At 38.0% G+C, this 20,794-nt stretch overlaps 1 protein-coding gene across 1 annotated transcript in view; it reads right to left on the reverse strand.

The window, feature by feature from the left end:
• The window catches only part of LOC131855903 (iron-sulfur assembly protein IscA-like 2, mitochondrial), a 73,666-nt gene that overhangs the window by 18,795 nt on the left and 34,077 nt on the right, over positions 1–20,794 (reverse strand). Inside the window, exons 2-3 of the mRNA XM_059207755.1 lie at positions 5,529–5,659; positions 5,320–5,428 (exon numbers count right to left, since the gene is read on the reverse strand). Coding sequence (XP_059063738.1) covers positions 5,320–5,428; positions 5,529–5,659 — 240 coding nt within the window. The remainder of the gene's footprint in view (positions 1–5,319; positions 5,429–5,528; positions 5,660–20,794) is intronic.

Genomic DNA, 20,794 nt, shown 5'->3' on the forward strand with positions numbered 1-20,794 from the left:
ATAAACATTTGCGCAATCAAAGCTCATAAGAAACAATTTTACAATGAACCTCTTCAAAAGAGGTAAACTAATATTAAGATTAAAAAGGAACCAGAGACTGCAATAATTGCTCATTATTGAACAGATGCTAAATCAGACAGCATTATAGAGCTCGTTAAAGGAATGATGAGATCTGTTTACCAAGACATCATAAAATGAAAGGACTCTGTCCATCCTTGGGGAAAATGAGAATTCAACAGCCATATAGAATGAATCCCAAACTCTTTATGGAGGTCAAGGTTCAAATTGACAAGGTAATGGCTGCCAAAATTATCTTCCCTATCAAGGAATCAGACTCGAACATTCCAATGGTGATCAATATAAAGGATGGTCAGATTCTGATTTGTGTTGACTATTGCAGGCTAAAATGAGTTTGTGTTACTAATCCCTATCCCACACCATTTATGGAAATAATTCTGAAAAGCATCAGTAGATGTGAAATTATACCTTTATAACTGGGTATTCAAGGTATCATTAAATGCAAAGGGTACCATATGACAAGGCAAAAACCACTTTTGCTACAGAATGGGGATGATGCAGGAGCATCTGGCAGTAAAGGAGAAAAGTCATTTCACAAATAAGACACCTTGGTAAGAGATCAACCACCAACCAAACCAATTGAATTTCAGGGTAAATAATAAAGATACAATTTATTTTAAATGGAGAGATGCAAAGCATGTGTTGAGGAAGTATTAATGCCATTTTGGTTTGCATAAGAGGCTAAGGGGAGGCATTTAAAAATGTCAAGGGAGGCACATGAAAAGAGTGCACAAGAGAAGACTAAGGGGCGCAGGTATGGGGAGAATGTGTAAAGTTACAGAAACAATAAGAAACGCCTCAATTGAATAAAGAATAGGAAGTGTGTATGGATGTGTGAGACGAGGAAGGAGGAATACCATGGTCTGCAGAGGGCAAATACCACAGTTTATAGATTGACACCAAAAACAAATAAAATTGCAAAATTTAAAGGCATTAAGAGAGGCACAGAAGAAGAAAAACATTTGCAGAGAAAAGAGAGGCTAAAGCAAAAGAAAGGCCACACGAGTGAGTGAGGGGCCAAGAAGGCACACAAGACAAGGCATATGGAAGGGCTGATTCTGTAATAAAGGTACGAAGAAACAAAAGAGGCATTAGCACCAAGGTAGCAAGAATAAGTGTAAAACATGCCTGGCAATTGAATAGTGCTTAGGTATAGAGAGGAGAAATGCGAATTGGAAATAGGTGAATGCACAGACTGTCCAACAATTTAATTGCAGGTGCCAAAGCCAACATAAAGTAGGAAGCAAGTGAAGGCGTTGGAACAAAGTTTGAATTGTTTGCAATTTGTTGGAACAGAACAAAACAGGTATAAAGTTTGAGAAGAAGAGCTGCGTAGCAGATAAGAGAGATACCATGGGCTGTGCAAGGACCACAAAGAAGAAACTAAGAATGGATAAAAGTACATGAAAATGGGTGCAAGGCAGAGAAAAGAAGATGTGAGAAGAACCCTAAGGGAGAAGGAGAAAAGAGAGGCCATAACATAAGGGAACTTGTTCTTATATTGCAGAGAGACTAAAATATTGTAGATTAAAGATTATGCACAAAGGGCATGACACGTGGAAGTTCCAGAAAAAAAGACAGAGGAGTAGCAGTGAAGTGTGCAGAGGAAGAGACCACATTAGTAGCAGATGATAATGAAGAGCAGAAAGCAGAGGATAGCCACAGAGTGCATAGAGAACAACAGAGAAGAGAGCCTCTAAAAAGTGTAGATTTGAGTTGCTTAAGATTAATCAGCAAAATATTGCTTCATGGAGATTCTGTGATTATTGTTATTTGACTGTCATTAAGAAAGCGAATGAGAGGCCCTTGTTGGCCAATGTAACGTGAATGTTGTTTTACATATTGGTTGAATAAAGTTGTTTTTGTTGTGTTGCAATCTGAGTTTTGTCTGAGCAGAGAGTCTTGTTTATTTGTCTTAAGTGGAGTAGTGAGTAGTGTCTGCAGAGCAAAGGGAGTTCCTCTTATATCAGGGGATCTTTGGTGTACAATGACATGTGGCTTGGTCTAAAGAAAGTGCTAGCAGTATTCTTGCACATCACAGTTGAGGACTTCAAAGGCTTTAGACAATTTCTACAAAACTATTTGGATGACTGGACTATTTATGGCTTAGTAAAGGATCATCATCAAAATATATGACTCATGTTTGAGTGATAGTGACAATTATATATATCATTGCAACTGGAGAAATGCTTGTTTGCTACTATTTTGGTAAACTGATAGGCCATGTCATTTGCAAATAAGGCATTTTAGTCAATCTTGCCAAGATAATCATTAGTCTCCAAGTCAAGGCCCCCACAATTCAAGAGGTATGAGCATTACTAAACCATGCTGGGTATTACACTATGTTACCAGTTGTGCCCCTTGGGGGTCCCAATCCCATACCAAACAAGAGTGGGTATGGGTCTTGTGATGGAATTGGCCTAGGTATGCCCAATGTCCTGCGTGGGCACCCTTTGAGTACCCAAGCCACTCATGGGCAAACCCAAAGGGACCCTAGGGCCACCCAAACAAAAACAAAAAAAAATCCATTTTTTTTTAAACATTTTGTAAGCAAAAATGTGCCAAATACCTAATTTCTCCATTCAGATATAAATTTGTGAAAATTGCATGCGCCATGAAGGTTTGTGTGGTTTCAAAGGTCTTAATTTGGGCTTGGCGGTAGGGGCCCTGCCCTATATAAAGATGAAGAGTGCTCCAAGGGTGCTGTCCCCAAACCCCACGAGGGGCGCTACCCCTCAACCCCACTAGGGGCAATGCCCTGAAACCCCCACAAGGGACACTGCCCCGAAACCCTATCGGTGGCATTGCCCCCAAATCCCCAAGAGGGGTGCTGCCCCTCAACCCTACCAGAGGGGTGTTGCCCCTCAAACCCCATAAAGTTCTCCACTCCCAACCACCACTAGTTATTGGGATCTCTTGACAGATAAGAAATTTGATTACAATTAATGGGTCCGGAAGTGGAGAGAGAATTTGATAACTTAGCCAATTATCTTATGACAATTAAAAGTATCATACTATTAAAAAGATCAAATGTCATTATTATTATAAGATATAATATTATATTGTTGGTGTTGGAAATAAGCCACACCCGGACCAACGATGGACTGGTCCAAGAGGGGCCAATAGCTCAGTGGTAGAGCACTCCAGCAGCGTATGGAAGGTCCTAGGTTCGAGTCCTAGCTGGTCCATGTCTCAACATGGTATCAGAGCCAGGTCCAAGCTAGGAGCCCCAAGCACACGAGAGGTGTGGCTTAAGGGGGGGTGTTGGTGTTGGAAATAAGCCACACCCCGACCGACGATGGACTGGTCCAAGAGGGGCCAGTAGCTCAGTGGTAGAGCATTCCAGCAGCGTATGGAAGGTCCTAGCTGGTCTATGTCTCGACATATATGACATATGTTTTTAAAAAATTTGCATACATATATATAACCATACCCATACGTATTGTATCCAAGGGGAAAAAAATCCGTTGTGTCAGCATAGCAGAACCTTGTACGCAGACCAAAACCTGCAACTTAGGTATTGAAAATTTATTCAAGGAAGGGATGGATGATTATTGAATAAGGTGTGTCTTGTTGTATGTACTGATCATCGGGCATGTTTTGATGTGCTTAAAGTAACATGCCCCAAAGTGAACCAAAAACATGAACATCAAACTTTATAAGAGTGCATCAAATAACATTGCAAGAGAACAAGACATGAAAACAAAGTTTGAAGCCCACAAAAAATTCACATACAGAGCAGAATTAGTGGTAGAGCATTCCAGCAGCGTATGGAAGGTCCTAGGTTCGAGTCCTAGCTGGTCTATGTCTCAACATATATGACATATGTTTTTTAAAGATTTGCATGCATATATATAACCATACCCATACGTATTGCATTCAAGGGGAAAAAAATCCGTTGTATCAGCATAGCAGAACCTTGTACGCAGACCAGAACCCGCAACTTAGGGATTGAAAATTTATCCAAGGAAGAGATGGATGATTAATGAATAAGGTGTGTCTTGTTTTGATCAGTGGTAGAGCATTCCAGCAGCATATGGAAAGTCCTAGGTTCGAGTCCTAGCTGGTCTATGTCTCAACATATATGGGATATGTTTTTAAAAGATTTGCATACATATATATAACCATACCCATACATATTGTATCCAAGGGGAAAAAATCCATTGTATCAGCATAGCAGAACCTTGTACGTAGACCAGAACCCGCAACTTAGGTATTGAAAATTTATCCAAGGAAGGGATGGATGATTAATGAATAAGGTGTGTCTTGTTGTATGTACTGATCATCGGGCATGTTTTGATGTGCTTAAAGTAACATGTCCTAGGTTTGAGTCCTAGCTGGTCTATGGGCATGTTTTGATCAGTGGTAGAGCATTCCAGTAGCGTATGGAAGGTCCTACGTTCGAGTCCTAGCTGGTCTATGTCTCAACATATATGACATATGTTTTTAAAAGATTTGCATACATATATATAACCATACCCATACGTATTGTATCCAAGGGGAAAAAAATCCGTTGTATCAGCATAGCAGAACCTTGTACGCAAACCAGAACCCACAACTTAGGTATTGAAAATTTATCCAAGGAAGGGATGGATGATTAATGAATAAGGTGTGTCTCGTTGTATGTACTGATCATCGGGCATGTTTTGATGTGCTTTAAGTAACATGCCCCAAAGTGAACCAAAAACGTGAACATCAAACTTTATAAGAGTGCATCAAATAACATTGCAAGAGAACAACACATGAAAACAAAGTTTGAAGCCCACAAAAAAATCACATACAGAGCAGAATTAGTAAGCAAAACAATGCCCGACCCATTAAGTATAACTCACTAGAAATTCATATCAGTAGAGTTGCAAAACCAGGTTATTTTAAAAAATTTGCTCATTAATATTGATCTTTACCTTAACTGTCATAGCTTGCATAGTTATAACAACTTGCATAAGTATTTAAGTTCACAAACCATCCTACAGAAAATTTATTCTAATGGTAAAATCATAATTTTATTTGGAATCTTATTGTAAAAGATGTTGAAATCAGTTACATCTTCATTCCACGTCCATTTACTCCCCAACCAACCCATATCTAACAACAATTTCACATTAGCTCCATTCTTCACTACTCAATCACTGAAGCGATCTACAATGGAGTTATAGCGTAGGTGCCCAATTGGGAAAATTCTATTTATGCCAAGTCCAAGTTGAGAACTATATTTTGAATTACAGAAAAAATGTCACTAACCATAAATGAAGACCGAATAAGCTCCTCAACATAGTCTATCGTAGCACCCTTCACAAATCCATAGGAAACCTCATCCACAACCAATTTGATGCCTTCTTTCTCAAAAACTCTGCTAGCATGAGGAAACAATCATGCTTTAAATACTAATGAAAGAATGACTCTAGTTAGCAAAACAGAATATACACTCTAACAAAAAGTGATAGCAATACCTATCATCTGGATTCTGCTTATTATCCAAGTTAAAACTGTACTGAAATCCAGAACAACCACCACCCTCCACACTCAGTCGAAGCATCGCTTCTCCTTTTATACCCTCTCCTTTCTGCAACTCTTTTATTCTCTACAATCAAAAATCGTTTCATGTAATGAGTAATACATTCCGTGTCTGATGAAGCAACATGGTAGGCAATCCATCTTGAAATTAAAGTCCCAGATTACAACTTTTAAAAAAAAAAAAAAAATAGGTTAAGGAAATTTGAGAACATAACCATGAAACAAAGTGTCAAAGCATAGAACAATAAAAGCTATAGTCCAGCATAAAGCTGACAAAGAGGAATGAGGAAAAACTTTTCTTTGAATAAAAAAAGGGTAACCCAAGCCAATTTAGCAAAAATCACAAATAATTCATGATAAATCACTCATTATCAGCAATCAGGGCACTGGCAGTGTGATCTGAATTGGATTGCCAATTTTATTCTAAACTTGGCAAAATTCCCAAGGCAGCAAAAATCATTAATGACACAATTTGATCATGAGACCTTGAATTAATTGATAAACGATTGGGAAATTAAAAAACGCTGAAAATTCCCTGAAAATAGAAAGCAATTGCCCACAAGCTTTTTGCACAAATTGAGTTTTTCCATGTAATTTACTGCAAAATCTCAACCACAATTTTGTCTCTATTTTTAGGAATTATTCAGTGCTTTTTAATTTCCCTGTTTCCAATTAATTTGAAAACTCTTTCTTTTGGTTTGCAGAGTCAAAACCTAGAAGTAAAATTGCTACTATGATCTAACCATTAGAAAAGATCTTAACAACACTACAATTGGTGTCACCATCTTAGAAAGTTGAAAACAAGCCTTGGACAGAGGTATATCAAGGACTAGAATACAATACATGGAGATATTCTTCTGGTGACAAACCAACATAAGAGTAAGATGCATAATTTCACTCAATAGTCAATACTAAGAAGCATAGTATGAGAAATTAAAGAACTCCTTATTTATTTTGAAGATTTCTAATTCTCTAATACTCCTCATAGAATGCACCTAGGGGCAAGTTATCAATGATGTGTATGTTATACTTTTGCTCAAACATCTACATTGATTGGAAGGCTCCCTATTCCCTTTCTGCTTAGAAGGATATTTAAAATACAGGTTTGCTAAGGCAGGGAAATAAAGAGCTCAAGCATGATGTATACACCTGAAATTACATTATTAGTCCCTACCTAGAGGAGGAGACTTACATTTTCAATTGATCAAATTAATATTAATCTCCATGGAAAATTGTGGCACCAAAAATATTTCTAGTTTTTCCTAATGTTTAGAATATATTTTTAAATTTGCTTTTTACTTTTATAATTTCTTGTTGGCTGGCAGAACTTAAGTAGGCAGTTTTATTAATTTCTTTAACAAAAATGAAAGGAAAATACTCGGCCAATCATAGATTGAACTAGGCATAAATTAAAACATGTTTATAAACATTCTGTATTTTCAGTTAATGTTCAGCATGCCATAGCAAAACATTGACAGATGTGACATGCAATACCAGTGCACTGGCTAGATGGCTGCAGTAATCATAACATGTGGCGTGCATTACCAGCACACCTCTTTTTATGATCTTTTACATGTTATCTTCTATCTAATTAAGCTGTATGCTTCACCTCTTCAACACACCCATACTTTGCAAACAAGCCTACAGCAGTGCCAAATGACAAAAGATTAAATATGGATATAACAGGTTTATCTCCTATCTATATGGGTATCCGAAAATATTCAGATGTTGTTGACATATATAGTGGAATTCTACAGCTTGTGGAACCATCCTGTGTAGTCTGGACCACAATGCCCAACAACTAGTGATGGTAAATTTTGTATTGCGATAACTTGAAATCTTTGCTCTTTCAGTGTGCAAATCTGGGGAACACTCACTCCCATTCCGATATATTTATGTTTACAGTCCTCTGCTTCAAATCTCACGTCTTTTTTCCGTGATTCACCTCTGCATCAACAAGGACTACAGTTGTGTTAACCTCTATTGTTGTGTTAAATGTTTAAGGCAAGCTTTTCCAATCCATGTCCATTGATGTTTGTAAATATGGATAGTTGGATACATTATCATTTGGGTAAACACTTCCATTTAGCAATGTTAACTTTGTAGCACTCTTAGACCAGATGATTCTCTAACAATTACTCAAAAATCTATTGTCTTTATCTAGAAAAGTCTAAAACGCAAAGTGAACTATATGGTGGAAATACAGCTTTGCATATCTTTCGACAAATTGCTAAAGATAGCTATTTTTGACAGCTTATCCACTACTACAAAATCATAATCATGATCATGCTTTTTACAAAATGGAAGCATATACAAGGCATTTGAACTGAAAGAATAGTTGTTTGAGAAATATAAAGGCTTTAGAATGCAAACCAGCATCCTACCTGTTGTTTTCACACATCGCCCCATTGCAAATGGGGAACCCTACTTTTTTGCTTTCTGGAGTAGTTGTCTTAGTTTAGTCGCCTAGCTTAGCAGTAGTTTCGGAGCTTTTAACCTCTTACGTGAGAAAGGATGCAATGCAATTTCCAGGTCATGTCCAGGCAGGAATTCCATGATGAAGGTTCGGGGTAATTGAATATGTGGAGACATGGACCAGCTAGGACTCGAACCTAGGACCTTCCATATGCTGCTGGAGTGCTCTACCACTGAGCTACTGGCCCCTCTTGGACCAGTCCCTCGTCGGTTTGGGTGTGGCTTATTTCCAACACCAACACCCCCCCTTAAGCCACACCTCTCGTGTGCTTGGGGCTCCTAGCCTGGACCTGGCTCTGATACCATGTTGAGACATGGACCAACTAGGACTCGAACCTAGGACCTTCCATATGCTGCTGGAGTGCTCTACCACTGAGCTACTGGCCCCTCTTGGACCAGTCCATCGTCGGTTCGGGTGTGGCTTATTTCCAACACCAACAGAATAATCCTCAAGCAAATCTGTATCTCAACAGAAAATGATAACTGATAGGTAAGGGATGTATGAAAGAGTGAAACTTGGAATATCAATTGCTTTCCTTGGATTTCCGAAAGGAATTCAAGAATAAAATCTTCACAAGAGGGAGTCCACCCTTCCTTCCATCCTCCTTTCCATCCTTCTTCATCCCACATCCTTCATCCCCCAAATATCCCTCACTTCCTTCTCTCCATCTCACCTTTCATCCCTTATCCATCCAAATTCCTGACATATCCTCCTTATATCCCTCCCTCCCTTCCATCCTTCCCAATCATTTCATCCCCCATTCTTTATCCACTTCATCACATCCTTCATATCCCTTATGCCTCCCTCTCCACTTCACCTCCCAACATCCTTCATCCCTTATACCTCCCTTTTCCCCGACATCCTTTACTCCTCCATATCCCACGGCATACCCCTTTACCCCATCCTTCACATCCTTGCCACCACACCACCTTTCCTCATCACATCCCTTATACCCCCTTTCACTGCGGCATCGCTCACTTACCATCCCTTATGCCTCCCTTTGCCCCAGCACATTATCTCTCCACATCCTTTTCTACCCTCTCCCCTACGGTACATACTTCACTTCTCCTTTGCCACGATATCCCTCTCACCACCCTCAACAGCGGCACATCCTTTTCTAACATCCCCGCATTCCTCCTCCCCGTGGCACCCCTTCCAACTCATATCCTTCTCTCCTTCCCAGCCGCGGCATGTGCTTGGCTTCCTAAAATCCCCAATAAGTGTGAAGGAATAAAGGTTGGCTCGGTGCCAACAAGGATAGGGAATGCCGACTCATCAAGGAGGCATTTCATTCAAAAACATAACCAGTGGAAATCAAAAAATAAAATAATAAAATAAAAACGTTACCAAGTAGGTCGGCCTTCATTGAATGGAAATTCAAATTTTTGAAGGCAAAACACTTATTCTTGAGCTTGCCGACCTTAATGGACATTTTATTAATTCATTTCCCAACCACCAAGTGTGCAAGTCGGCCTAATATTAAGAGTGCAAAATCGAACTTGAGGAATGGTATATAATCAGAGGATAAATTTGTTCATTGTCAGGCATCGAATCAAGTTTAATTCAATGCATGGTAATATAGGAGCAGAGCAAACCAGGCAGATTCAAGGACATCAGCAGGCGAATTATATCAGATTTTGTTTAGGGAAAATCTCTTCCACTTTCAGGCGAACTCATAGATTGGACATTGGAGCAAATTTAAGAGTTGAGAGCATTCTGATTTAAACATATTCTAAGTCAAAAATCATCATTTCCAGACTATTAAAAATGAAATCAGAACTTACTAACTTCCATTTTTCTGAAAATAAGGTTTAATTTATGTGTTCGTATTAATTCACAATCATGATTAAGGCCATTTCATTGTCTCTTCAGGTCTGATGCAGGGTACCAGCAATGAGGAATAATGGAAATCAAGACTCAAAGGCATAAAGGAGAGATCGGACTTAACAATGTAAGGAAGGAAATGGCAAGGAGTTCAAACTCAAGGACAGGTGAGACAGATCCAAGGGACTGACATCAGAATCATGAAGGAGAGATATCACCGCATAGAAAAGATCAAGGGCAATATGAAGAACTTGAATAATGTGACATAGGACACTTCAATTAAGTTGGAAAACTTGACAAAGGATACTATCAGTATAGGAGGAGGATTCCCGAATGAGAATTGCTTTACAAGGAAACACTCTACATGCAAATTCATATAGGTGGAGATACTTCCTGAAATCAAGGTAAGCTATCCAAGCACATCATAAATAAGGGAGTAATCCGGGAAAGGGAATTCAAGATCAAGAAAGGTCAAGGGCAGTCAAGATAAAGGATTCCAAGGTTGGGAAGTGAAACACATCATAGAGAGTTTCCACAAAAGATAAAGAGAATGCGAACGTGATCAAGGCAGGAGATAGTTCCAGAAGAGTTAATCAAAGTTAGCAGATGATGCAATTTGGGAATATCTCCCTCCATCATCTCATTCATCGTGGACTTAGGAAATGTTGAATATCAAGAGATATGCCTCCATCACAAACTCTTCCTTGTGATGAGTTACAGGGGAAGAAGGTGGCGCCTAGTCACCTTCAACCCAATCACATCATTCCAAGTCAAGGCATCCAGGTTCAACGCATCTAACTCATCCAACAAGGAAGATAACTATCACATAAGGGCACAAAGTTCAATGTACCTACCCTCGTCATCTATTGGTCGAAATTCAAAGAAGGACATGTCCTATTAAATGTAATTTTATCATTGGTCAAGCATTAAATGCTGTATAATGGGCCCTAATTAAGGTTTTCTATCTCACAATCTTGGCCATTGATAAGGATTTGATCCTGGCCACTCATTGTAAAGAGAGCATTATATAAGGCTCACTCTCCTCATTTGTAAAGGTTAATAGTGAATAGTTGAAGAATAGTCAATAGCAAGTAGATAACAAGCAAATAGTTAGAGTAGAGTAGGAGGAGAAGGCAAAGATTGTTGCCAAGATTTTGTTGTATGCAGCATATTAATTTCATTGAAGATATGGTGAACTTTATGTGTTGATTCAACAATTTGCATGGTCTCTACTTCTCATTTAATATTCATGTTGTTTAGATGAATGGAAGAACTTTGTGCATGATCAATGCTGCAATTCATACATCCATACTAAAAACACCTTGCTGATTGTAAAGTGCCTTGCGTAGTCAACTAGATCCATCTTAGCCAAGCTTAACTTCAATTGCTACTTCTTCATTGATATGTATTGTCTTGATGGTGTCTATGCTCGTGGTAGTGATTTTAACATCATATGCATACCTTAGGAGATTGCACTAAGCTTCGTGGAGATGTTCCTTGCATGTCATAGCCAAACTTAGTTGAATTTCACCTAGATTGTCCATTGCTCTTGCACTATTAGGATTAGATTAGCTTTCTCAACTCTTTATCCTTTTGTTCTTTTTTCAATCAAGTAAGATCCTACATTCCAACAGCATTCCACCCAAGTTCATGCATCAACATAAGTCCACCTTCTGATTCCAGCAATATCACATCAAACCATTGAGCTTATCTACACGTCAAGACCTGACAATAGAAACCTTGGAGTCATCTCAGTTGATCACATCATTTAACATCCGAGGAGATTTTGATCAAGAGAGGATAGAATGTCTTTGGTATTTTATTTTGTGTTTCATAGTGCACAAAAACGCATCAACACTACCTACCTGTGCTCAATTTGGAGCTTCAAACAGGGTATGTACATCGATCAAAGCATAATTGAAAATGGATTTTTTTTCCGATGTTGTAATAATGAGTGCCACTCCCAATCACCACAGCCTTCACAAAAACTTAAACACAAAATTCAATAAAGAAGACTTTATGCACAAATTCTCTTGAATGATTTCAAATTCTGACTAATTTTCGTCATAGCTTATATGAGATTTAATTTTTTTGGTAGTATCTATCTATTGCATCATGTCATGAGGTGGCTGTGGCTCTGCTAACTTCTGAGATCTATTCAGATTGATGTTCATTGATAAAAATTGTGTTGAAATACTGATAGAAAATTATATTCAGATTGATGTTCATTGATAAAAATTGTGTTAAAATACTGATAGAAAATTAAAGTCATGGCTTTCTCAAAAGAAGCTTTTGTTTGGAGACTGTCAAAGGGAGCCTAACGCCTGTATCAATTATCGTATTTTGCAGGTTGCCTTACCTTATGAAGCAAATTGGCCTAGGTAACTAAATTATGAAGAATTGTCAGTGTTGAAAACTCGAAGCTATTTTTCAAATTTGTAGAAGTAAGATAAATGTGAGCCTGTGTTCATTTTTATGCTGAGCATGCTTGCCCCATTTGGCAGGGAATGTAGCTGCAGTGCAGCCCTTGTATTTTTTTTAAATGACTTGTTTGTATGGATTTCCTTCAACGTTTTGCTCCATGAATCCCTTGGCAAAATATGACCCACCTGTGACAGCAGAGAAGAGAAAAAAAATCTCAGCACTGGCATTGTGAAATGCAGTCAGAAGTGGATAGAGGATGCACAGGCACCAACAACCACATCCTCTCATTGCCCCTCTTGTATAACCTCAAATGTTCTTGAGCAAATTAGGCATATAACGTGTTCTTTGTTCGTCCATTTGCTTGTCTTCCCTTACAAGGGTTAGCCTAACAGTTAGGCCTTGTGCTCAAAAAGGGCTCTTGATAGCTGCACATCATGGTCAACAGCGATAGTGATAACTTGCCCAACGCATTTTCTAACCAGTGATCTTGTTGCTTCATCTAGCAAATATGTAGCCCTTGTAAATGTAAGGATTTTAATAGTAATACTCTGTAAGTCTATACCATGATCCAATGTGATAGGCAATAGCCATAAACATAATAATGTACTCTTGTTGGATTTTTAGTTTTTACTAATGATGTGTTTCTTTTTAGAAAAACAATCCTGAAAATTAAAATCTAAAGAGCTACCTAGATGAACTATTTACTAAAATTTAAAGGCAAAATTTCATATGCCACTATCAGTACCATCCTTTTTCTGATAAATTTCCCTTTTGCAGCATCTATACATGCACTATTGGCAAATGCAACAATTCATCAAAGGGAAATGTCTTCACCATGCCCTCAGCAGAGCAGGTTATAGCAACAAAGCTCAATATAACACCAATTCCTCTATCTATCCAATGCAAAGCTTCGTTTTTCTAAACTCTACAAAAATTAAATATACCCAAGGAGACAGCTGAAGCCATGTTTGTACACCACCTTCTCTCAGAGATGGATCGTCTACATTAGCTAGGTCATGTATGTAAATGATGTTCAATTCTCAATTCAATATGCAAGATATATTCTAGTTATAATTTTCTTGATCCATGTATTGTCTATTTATATGATAAATCTGATTATCTTCTTTTGTATTGTTGATTGTAACTAGGGTTATAGGGGTTCGGATTGCCTTAAGGCAACATCCGAACCCCCTTTAGGACCGGGTCCTATCCTAGGGTAACGTGACCCTATCCTATTCACAATGTCACACTATGCTAAAAACACGCCATTTAACATTGGCGCCAAAAACCAAGGAGGCCAACTTACATTTCAAAGAATAAAAGATGCATATAAATAAATGACAATTTGCAAGTCAACTACAATAATCAAGTTCAATCATATACAAAGGCGATTTAGCTCTGCTATGCGAATTCTTAAGAAGGGTGCGAACTTAAGGAAGAGTGCGAACTTATTCAGCTTGGTGCGAAATTGTCCAAGAGGACATAGTGGATTTTGATGCAAGTCTTTGAAGCATACAAGGGACAGATCTGATATGTGAAGATCAGATTCAAGCTAAGTATTGTACTTATATTTAGAGGAGAATATATAATCTGACCTGTGGGTCTTTCATGCTGGGTTTTTCCTCCTTGGAGGTTTTCCCAGGGTATGCTTGTTTGTCTACTGTTCTATTTCTGATTTATGTTGGCTTATTAAATACTGCAAATCTGATTACAATCTAGGACATAATTAATCTATGTTGGTTTACTAAAATACTGCAAATCTGATTACATCCTAGGGCATAATCAATTATATAAATCTAATTAACATACCTAGGGTTTAAAATTACATGGTATCAGAGCTATAGGTGTCATTAACTTCTGATTTTAGCAAATCAATTGTTGCATATAGCTGTTGTTTGTGTTCAGATTAAAGATGTCAGGTTTGAAGGCTGAAGATAGGCTTGAGGGAGCCATTGATTTTGCTGCTTGGAAAGTTCGTATTCTATTGGTCCTTGAAGAAAATGACCTACTGAAATTTGTAAAAGAAGAAAGGCTGTCTCCTCCAGAAGATGCTGAAGAGCTGAAACTGTTCAAGAAAGATTCCCTCAAAGCTAGAAGGATCATAATTGAGTCCGTCAAGAATCATCTTGTCACTGTCATATCAAAGTTTGTATCTGCCAGAGAAATGATCAAACACTTGGAAGGGATGTATGAAGTCAACAATCTCAACAGAGCTCTTGCCCTAAGACAGCAACTTCTGCACATGAAAATGAAAGAAGAAGACTCAATCATAGCCTACTTCATGAAGATCAATGAACTAAAGGACAAGCTAAGCACTCTTGATTGCCAAATCTCAGATAAAGACCTTGTTATGATTGCATTAAATGGTCTACCTGATGAATGGGAACCATTCATTCATAGCATTGGTGGAAGAGCCGATCGTCCCAACTTTGAACGTCTTCAATCTGATTGCATCGAAGAGGAATCTCGAATTGAGGTAAGAGGAAAACTCAAGAACTCTCTCAAAGATAATCATGTTCTCTTATCTAAATCTAGGAAAGGTGGTCATTGGAAAAAAGAAAAGAGAAGCAAAGATTTTAGATCCTCCTCCTATGATCCAAGGAAAAAGTCAAGAGATTCCTCCCACATTCGTTGCTTCAGATGTGACAAATATGGTCACTATGCCAGAGATTGTCAGAATGACCCAAAGGAAAGGGAAGCCAACTTAAATGAAGTTGTCGAACAAAGTGAAGACTACCTTCTTATCTCTACTCTTTCCAGCAATGTTCCTACGGACAGCAATACGTGGATACTTGACAGTGGTGCCTCCAGACACATCTCAGGATTTCGTGAGCATCTCTCAGATCTGATTGAAAAAGACACCAATCTTCATGTAGTAATCGGTGATGATGCTCGATACTCGGTAAAAGGTTATGGCACTACCTCTTTAAAACTAGATTCTGGTATTTCCTTACAACTCTGTGATATTCTCTTTGTACCTGGTATTAAGAGAAATCTTATTTCCATTTCGGCTTTAGAAGATAAGGGTTTGCAAATAGCATTTTCTGAAGGGAAAGTACTCGCTTGGCCTAAGAAATCTAATTTCAAATCTGCTCGTATTATTGGAAATAGATGTGATAGTTTATATAAGCTTGCAACTAATCCAATTCAAGCTCTCATTCATGAGACCCCTGAATCATGCGAGCTATGGCATAGAAGATTGGGTCATCTTCACTTTCAAGCTCTTCCCACCCTCGGTAAAATGGTCAAAGGTATGCCTAACCTCAGTTTATCTCATGATGATGCTTGTAAAGGTTGTGCAATGGGTAAGAATGTAAAGAATCCCTTTCATAAAAGCGATAGTAGGGCTAAAGAAAGGTTAGAACTCATTCATTCAGATTTATGTGGTCCTATGTCTGTAGCATCTCCTAGCGGTTTCCTATATTATGTTATCTTCATAGATGATTTCTCTAGGAAAACATGGATCTATTTTCTTAAAACTAAAGAGTTTGAAGAAGTCCTAAACAGATTTAAAGAATTCAAAGCCTTAGTTGAAAATACTACAGGAAATCGAATTAAATGTTTGAGGTCTGACAATGGAGGTGAATACACCTCAGGTAGCTTCTATGACTTTTGTGTTAAAGCAGGAATTAAAAGGGAGTTTTGTGTTCCCTACAACCCTCAGCAAAATGGAGTTGCTGAAAGAAAGAACAGGACCATTGTTGAAGCTGCAAGAGCCATGATACATGATCAGGACTTGCAACCTTTTCTATGGGCAGAAGCATCCAAAACCGCAGTTTATATTCAGAATAGATGTCCTCGTCGAGTCCTAAAGGATGTGACACCTGAAGAAGCCTTTTCTGGAATCAAACCAGACATCAGTCACCTAAGAATATTCGGAAGCCCTGTGTATGTTCATGTGCCTAAAGAAAAACGAACCAAGCTGGATCCATCTGGAAAGAAAGGCATCCTAGTAGGATACAGCAAATCTTCCAAAGCCTTCAGGATCTACATTTCAAGTCAAAGGTATGTTGAGGTAAGTAGAGATCTAACTTTTGAAGAAGATATTGCTTTCAAAAGATCTAAAGGTTCATTAACCAACAATAATGATATGGTGATGGAAAATCAAGATTCAATTGTTGATGCTAACCCTGAGTTACAGGAGGAGTCTACTGATCTTCCAAATCAGGAAGTTCAGAATGACTCATCAGAACCCATGCAATCTACCGATATACCTCAGGATATTGTGGTCTGCAAAAAGAGACCACTTTGGGTTAGAAATACGATTCAAGATGCTGAAGGGTTTGCTGCTGCCAGAGGAACCTTCAGAAATAGCAAGTGTCCAAAATCACGCCAACTACATTTCTGTGATGTGCAATATAATTGAGTCTGAACCCCACAATATCGGAGAAGCTACGTCCCATCATGCTTGGAAATTAGCCATGGACGAAGAGTATGGGTCTATCATCAAGAATGATGTCTGGGACATTGTACCCAGACCCAAAGGTAAGTCTGTCGTTTCTTCTAAATGGTTGTTTAAAATTAAACATAATGTTGATGGTAGTATTGAAAAATATAAAGCTAGGTTTGTAGCACGTGGTTTTTCTCAAAAGGAAGGAATAGATTATGAAGAAACCTTTGCCCCTATTGCTAGATATACCTCTATTAGGTCTCTAATAGCTATTGTTGCAGCCAAAGGTTGGGAGCTGCATCAAATGGACGTTAAAACAGCCTTCCTTAATGGTGTCATTGAAGAGGAAGTCTATATTGAGCAACTAGAAGGTTATGTAATCCATAAAAGAGATTCTCATGTTTGCAAGTTGAAGAAAGCCTTATATGGGCTCAAACAGGCTCCTCGTGCTTGGTATGAAAGAATTGATAAGTACTTACTAAGTTTAGGGTTTTCCAAGCATGATGCTGATGCTAACATTTACTTGAAAGTTTATAATGATGAGATGCTTATTTTAGTTTTGTATGTAGATGATTTATTTCTCACGGGTGAAAATAAATTAATCATGAGATGTAAAAAGGAATTAGCCTCAGAATTTGAAATGAAGGATTTAGGTCTAATGCATTACTTCCTAGGGTTAGAGGTATGGCAAAGAGCTAATGAAATCTTTCTAAGTCAGGGAAAATACACTATTGATATTTTGAAAAGATTTAGAATGATAGATTGTAAACCTATGCGTACTCCTATGGAATCTAACTTAAAGAAGTTAAGTGTTTCTGCAGCTAACTCTGATTTTGCAGATCCCTCTGAGTACAGGCAGTTGATTGGCTCCCTAATGTACCTAGTCAATACTAGGCCAGATATTTGTTATGTTGTTAATGCTCTCAGTCAGTTCATGAGCTCACCTAAACATGTTCACCTGGTTGCTGCCAAGCACATTCTAAGATACCTATGTGGCACGATTGGTTATGGGCTGAAGTATTCACTTAATACCCCAATTCTCCTGAAAGGCTACTCAGATTCAGATTGGGCAAGAAGTGTCAAGGATAGGAAAAGCACTTCAGGCATCTGCTTTAACTTGGGCTCCGCAGTAATCTCTTGGGCATGCAGAAAGCAATCTTCGGTAGCATTAAGCACTGCAGAAGCTGAGTACATTGCCGCATCTGTTGCATCCAAAGAAGCAGTGTGGCTTCGTAAGCTCCTTGTTGGATTATTTGGTCAAGCCAATGATCCTACCACCATTCATTGTGATAATCAAAGTTGTATAAAGATGTCAGTAAATCCTGCATTTCATGATCGGTCCAAACATGTGGAAACACACTATCATTACATTCGGGATATGGTGCAGAGAGGCGCCATTCATCTAAAGTACATTAGCACAGATGAACAAATTGCTAACATCCTCACCAAACCTTTATCCAGAGTGAAGTTCAAGTACTTCAGAGATAGACTTGGTGTCATGGAAAACGAAACCCTGATTGAGAGGGAGCTTCAATCTCAGTGACTATTTGTAGCACTTTGAATCATTCCTTGTGTGTGTGCAAGAATGAATTACATCCAATCTATGCTTGTGTGCTAGATGGATAATTGTAATAATGTAAAGACCCACTGGTGTATTACACTTTCTATGCTTGTGTGCTAGAACCATCCTATGCTTGTGTGCTAGGTGGAAGATGTAATTCTATGCTTGTGTGCTAGATCCATTCTATGCTTGTGTGCTAGATGGAACTTAAAGGTTCAGATTATGTATTCTCCTCCTCCCTAATTAAGAGGGAGTGTTGATTGTAACTAGGGTTATAGGGGTTCGGATTGCCTTAAGGCAACATCCGAACCCCCTTTAGGACCGGGTCCTATCCTAGGGTAACATGACCCTATCCTATTCACAATGCCACGCTATGCTAAATACACGCCATTTAACATTGGCGCCAAAAACCAAGGAGGCCGACTTACATTTCAAAGAATAAAAGATGCATATAAATAAATGACAATTTGCAAGTCAACTACAATAATCAAGTTCAATCATATACAAAGGCGATTTAGCTCTACTATGCGAATTCTTAAGAAGGGTGCGAACTTAAGGAAGAGTGCGAACTTATTCAACTTGGTGCGAAATTGTCCAAGAGGACATAGTGGATTTTGATGCAAGTCTTTGAAGCATACAAGGGACAAATCTGATATGTGAAGATCAGATTCAAGCTAAGTATTGTACTTATATTTAGAGGAGAATATATAATCTGACCTGTGGGTCTTTCATGCTGGGTTTTTCATCCTTGGAGGTTTTCCCAAGGTATGCTTGTTTGTCTACTGTTCTATTTCTGATTTATGTTGGCTTATTAAATACTGCAAATCTGATTACAATCTAGGGCACAATTAATCTATGTTGGTTTACTAAAATACTACAAATCTGATTACAACCTAGGGCATAATCAATTATATAAATCTAATTAACATACCTAGGGTTTAAAATTACATGTATGGCAAGTGAGAGGAGCATTTATTTTTTATTTATATATCCTTTTTCTCATATGCCATATGATATATATATATATGAGAGGGGAGGATCAAGCAGCGCCTTGACCGGTCATGTCTTATGGACATGACCGATCAAGACACTACTTGATCGCACCCTTTAGTATATAATATCAACCGGTGTTAAACATATTTGTCAGCCCGATATTAATCGGTGATCACATAACACATAACATATTTGCCAACCCGATATTAATCGGCAATCACATAACATATGACATATTTGCCAACCCGATATTAATCGGTGATCCCATAACATATGACATATTTTCCAACCCGATATTAATTGGGACTTACGTAACATATTAACATGTTTAACAGATATGCCAATCGGTATTAATGATAGCGTTTGGTATAGCAAAGTAACCGAAGTGAATCGGTGTCTATGTTAACCGACACCGATCACTTAACTAATGGTTATATTCATTAATCATTGATCGGTGTATTACTATGCCACCCGATAGTTATATAATAATCACTTGTTGAGAACAAATCCGATATAGATCAGGATAGATGATTAATTAGATAACTATCATTGATTACCAATATGCCATGGTTATCGGTGAGGAATAATCATCAAATAGAATAGCTTGAAGTTTTTCTTAATGGTTTAATCGATAGGATAAATGATTGAATGAGAGACTTCATTTATCTCTTATTCAATCATTTATCTTACCGAAGCTATCATGCATTAACACTCCCTCTTAGCTAGGTAAGATAAATGCCAACAATATATCAAGCGTCACAATTAAAATGATGATTAGTATTCTTTACACAATCTGACTCTCTGAGAAAATCATATCACCTAATCACATGATATGAAGTATCACTTAAACACGTGATACAAATGTCCATCACATCAATCTTGTGATGACAGGATATCACCTAAGCATGTGATGTTAGTGTTGCCAAGACGCAATACTTAAGGATAATCATATGAGAAAGATTTAAATTCTCATTTTATAAAATCATATCACCTAGTCACATGATATGAAGTATCACCTAAACACGTGATACAAATGTCCATCACGTCAATCTTGTGATGACAGGATATCACCTAAGCATGTGATATCAGTATTGCCTAAACATGCAATACTTAAGGATAATCATATGAGAAGGATTTAAATTCTCATTTTAGAAAATCATATCACCTAATCACATGATATGAAGTATCACCTAAACACGTGATACAAATGTCCATCACGTCAATCTTGTGATGACAGGATATCACTTAAGCATGTGATATCAGTATTGCCTAAACAGACAATACTTAAGGATAATCATATGAGAAGGATTTAAATTCTCATCTTATCCAAGTTGTGGTATGTGCACAAAACACCTTATACAAATGTTTTACCACAACACAATCATGGTACATCCATGACACACCAGAAATCCAACATGATAACTAATTTGGACATCATAAGATCGTCACCTTATAATGTCTACATACAAGTGTTCATTATCTTGAGAGATCGTCACCTCTTAGATATGAACCCAGGGGATAAAATCCAAAATGT

The sequence above is a fragment of the Cryptomeria japonica genome, chromosome 7 (assembly GCF_030272615.1).
Source record: "Cryptomeria japonica chromosome 7, Sugi_1.0, whole genome shotgun sequence".
NCBI classification, from domain to species: Eukaryota; Viridiplantae; Streptophyta; class Pinopsida; order Cupressales; family Cupressaceae; genus Cryptomeria; species Cryptomeria japonica.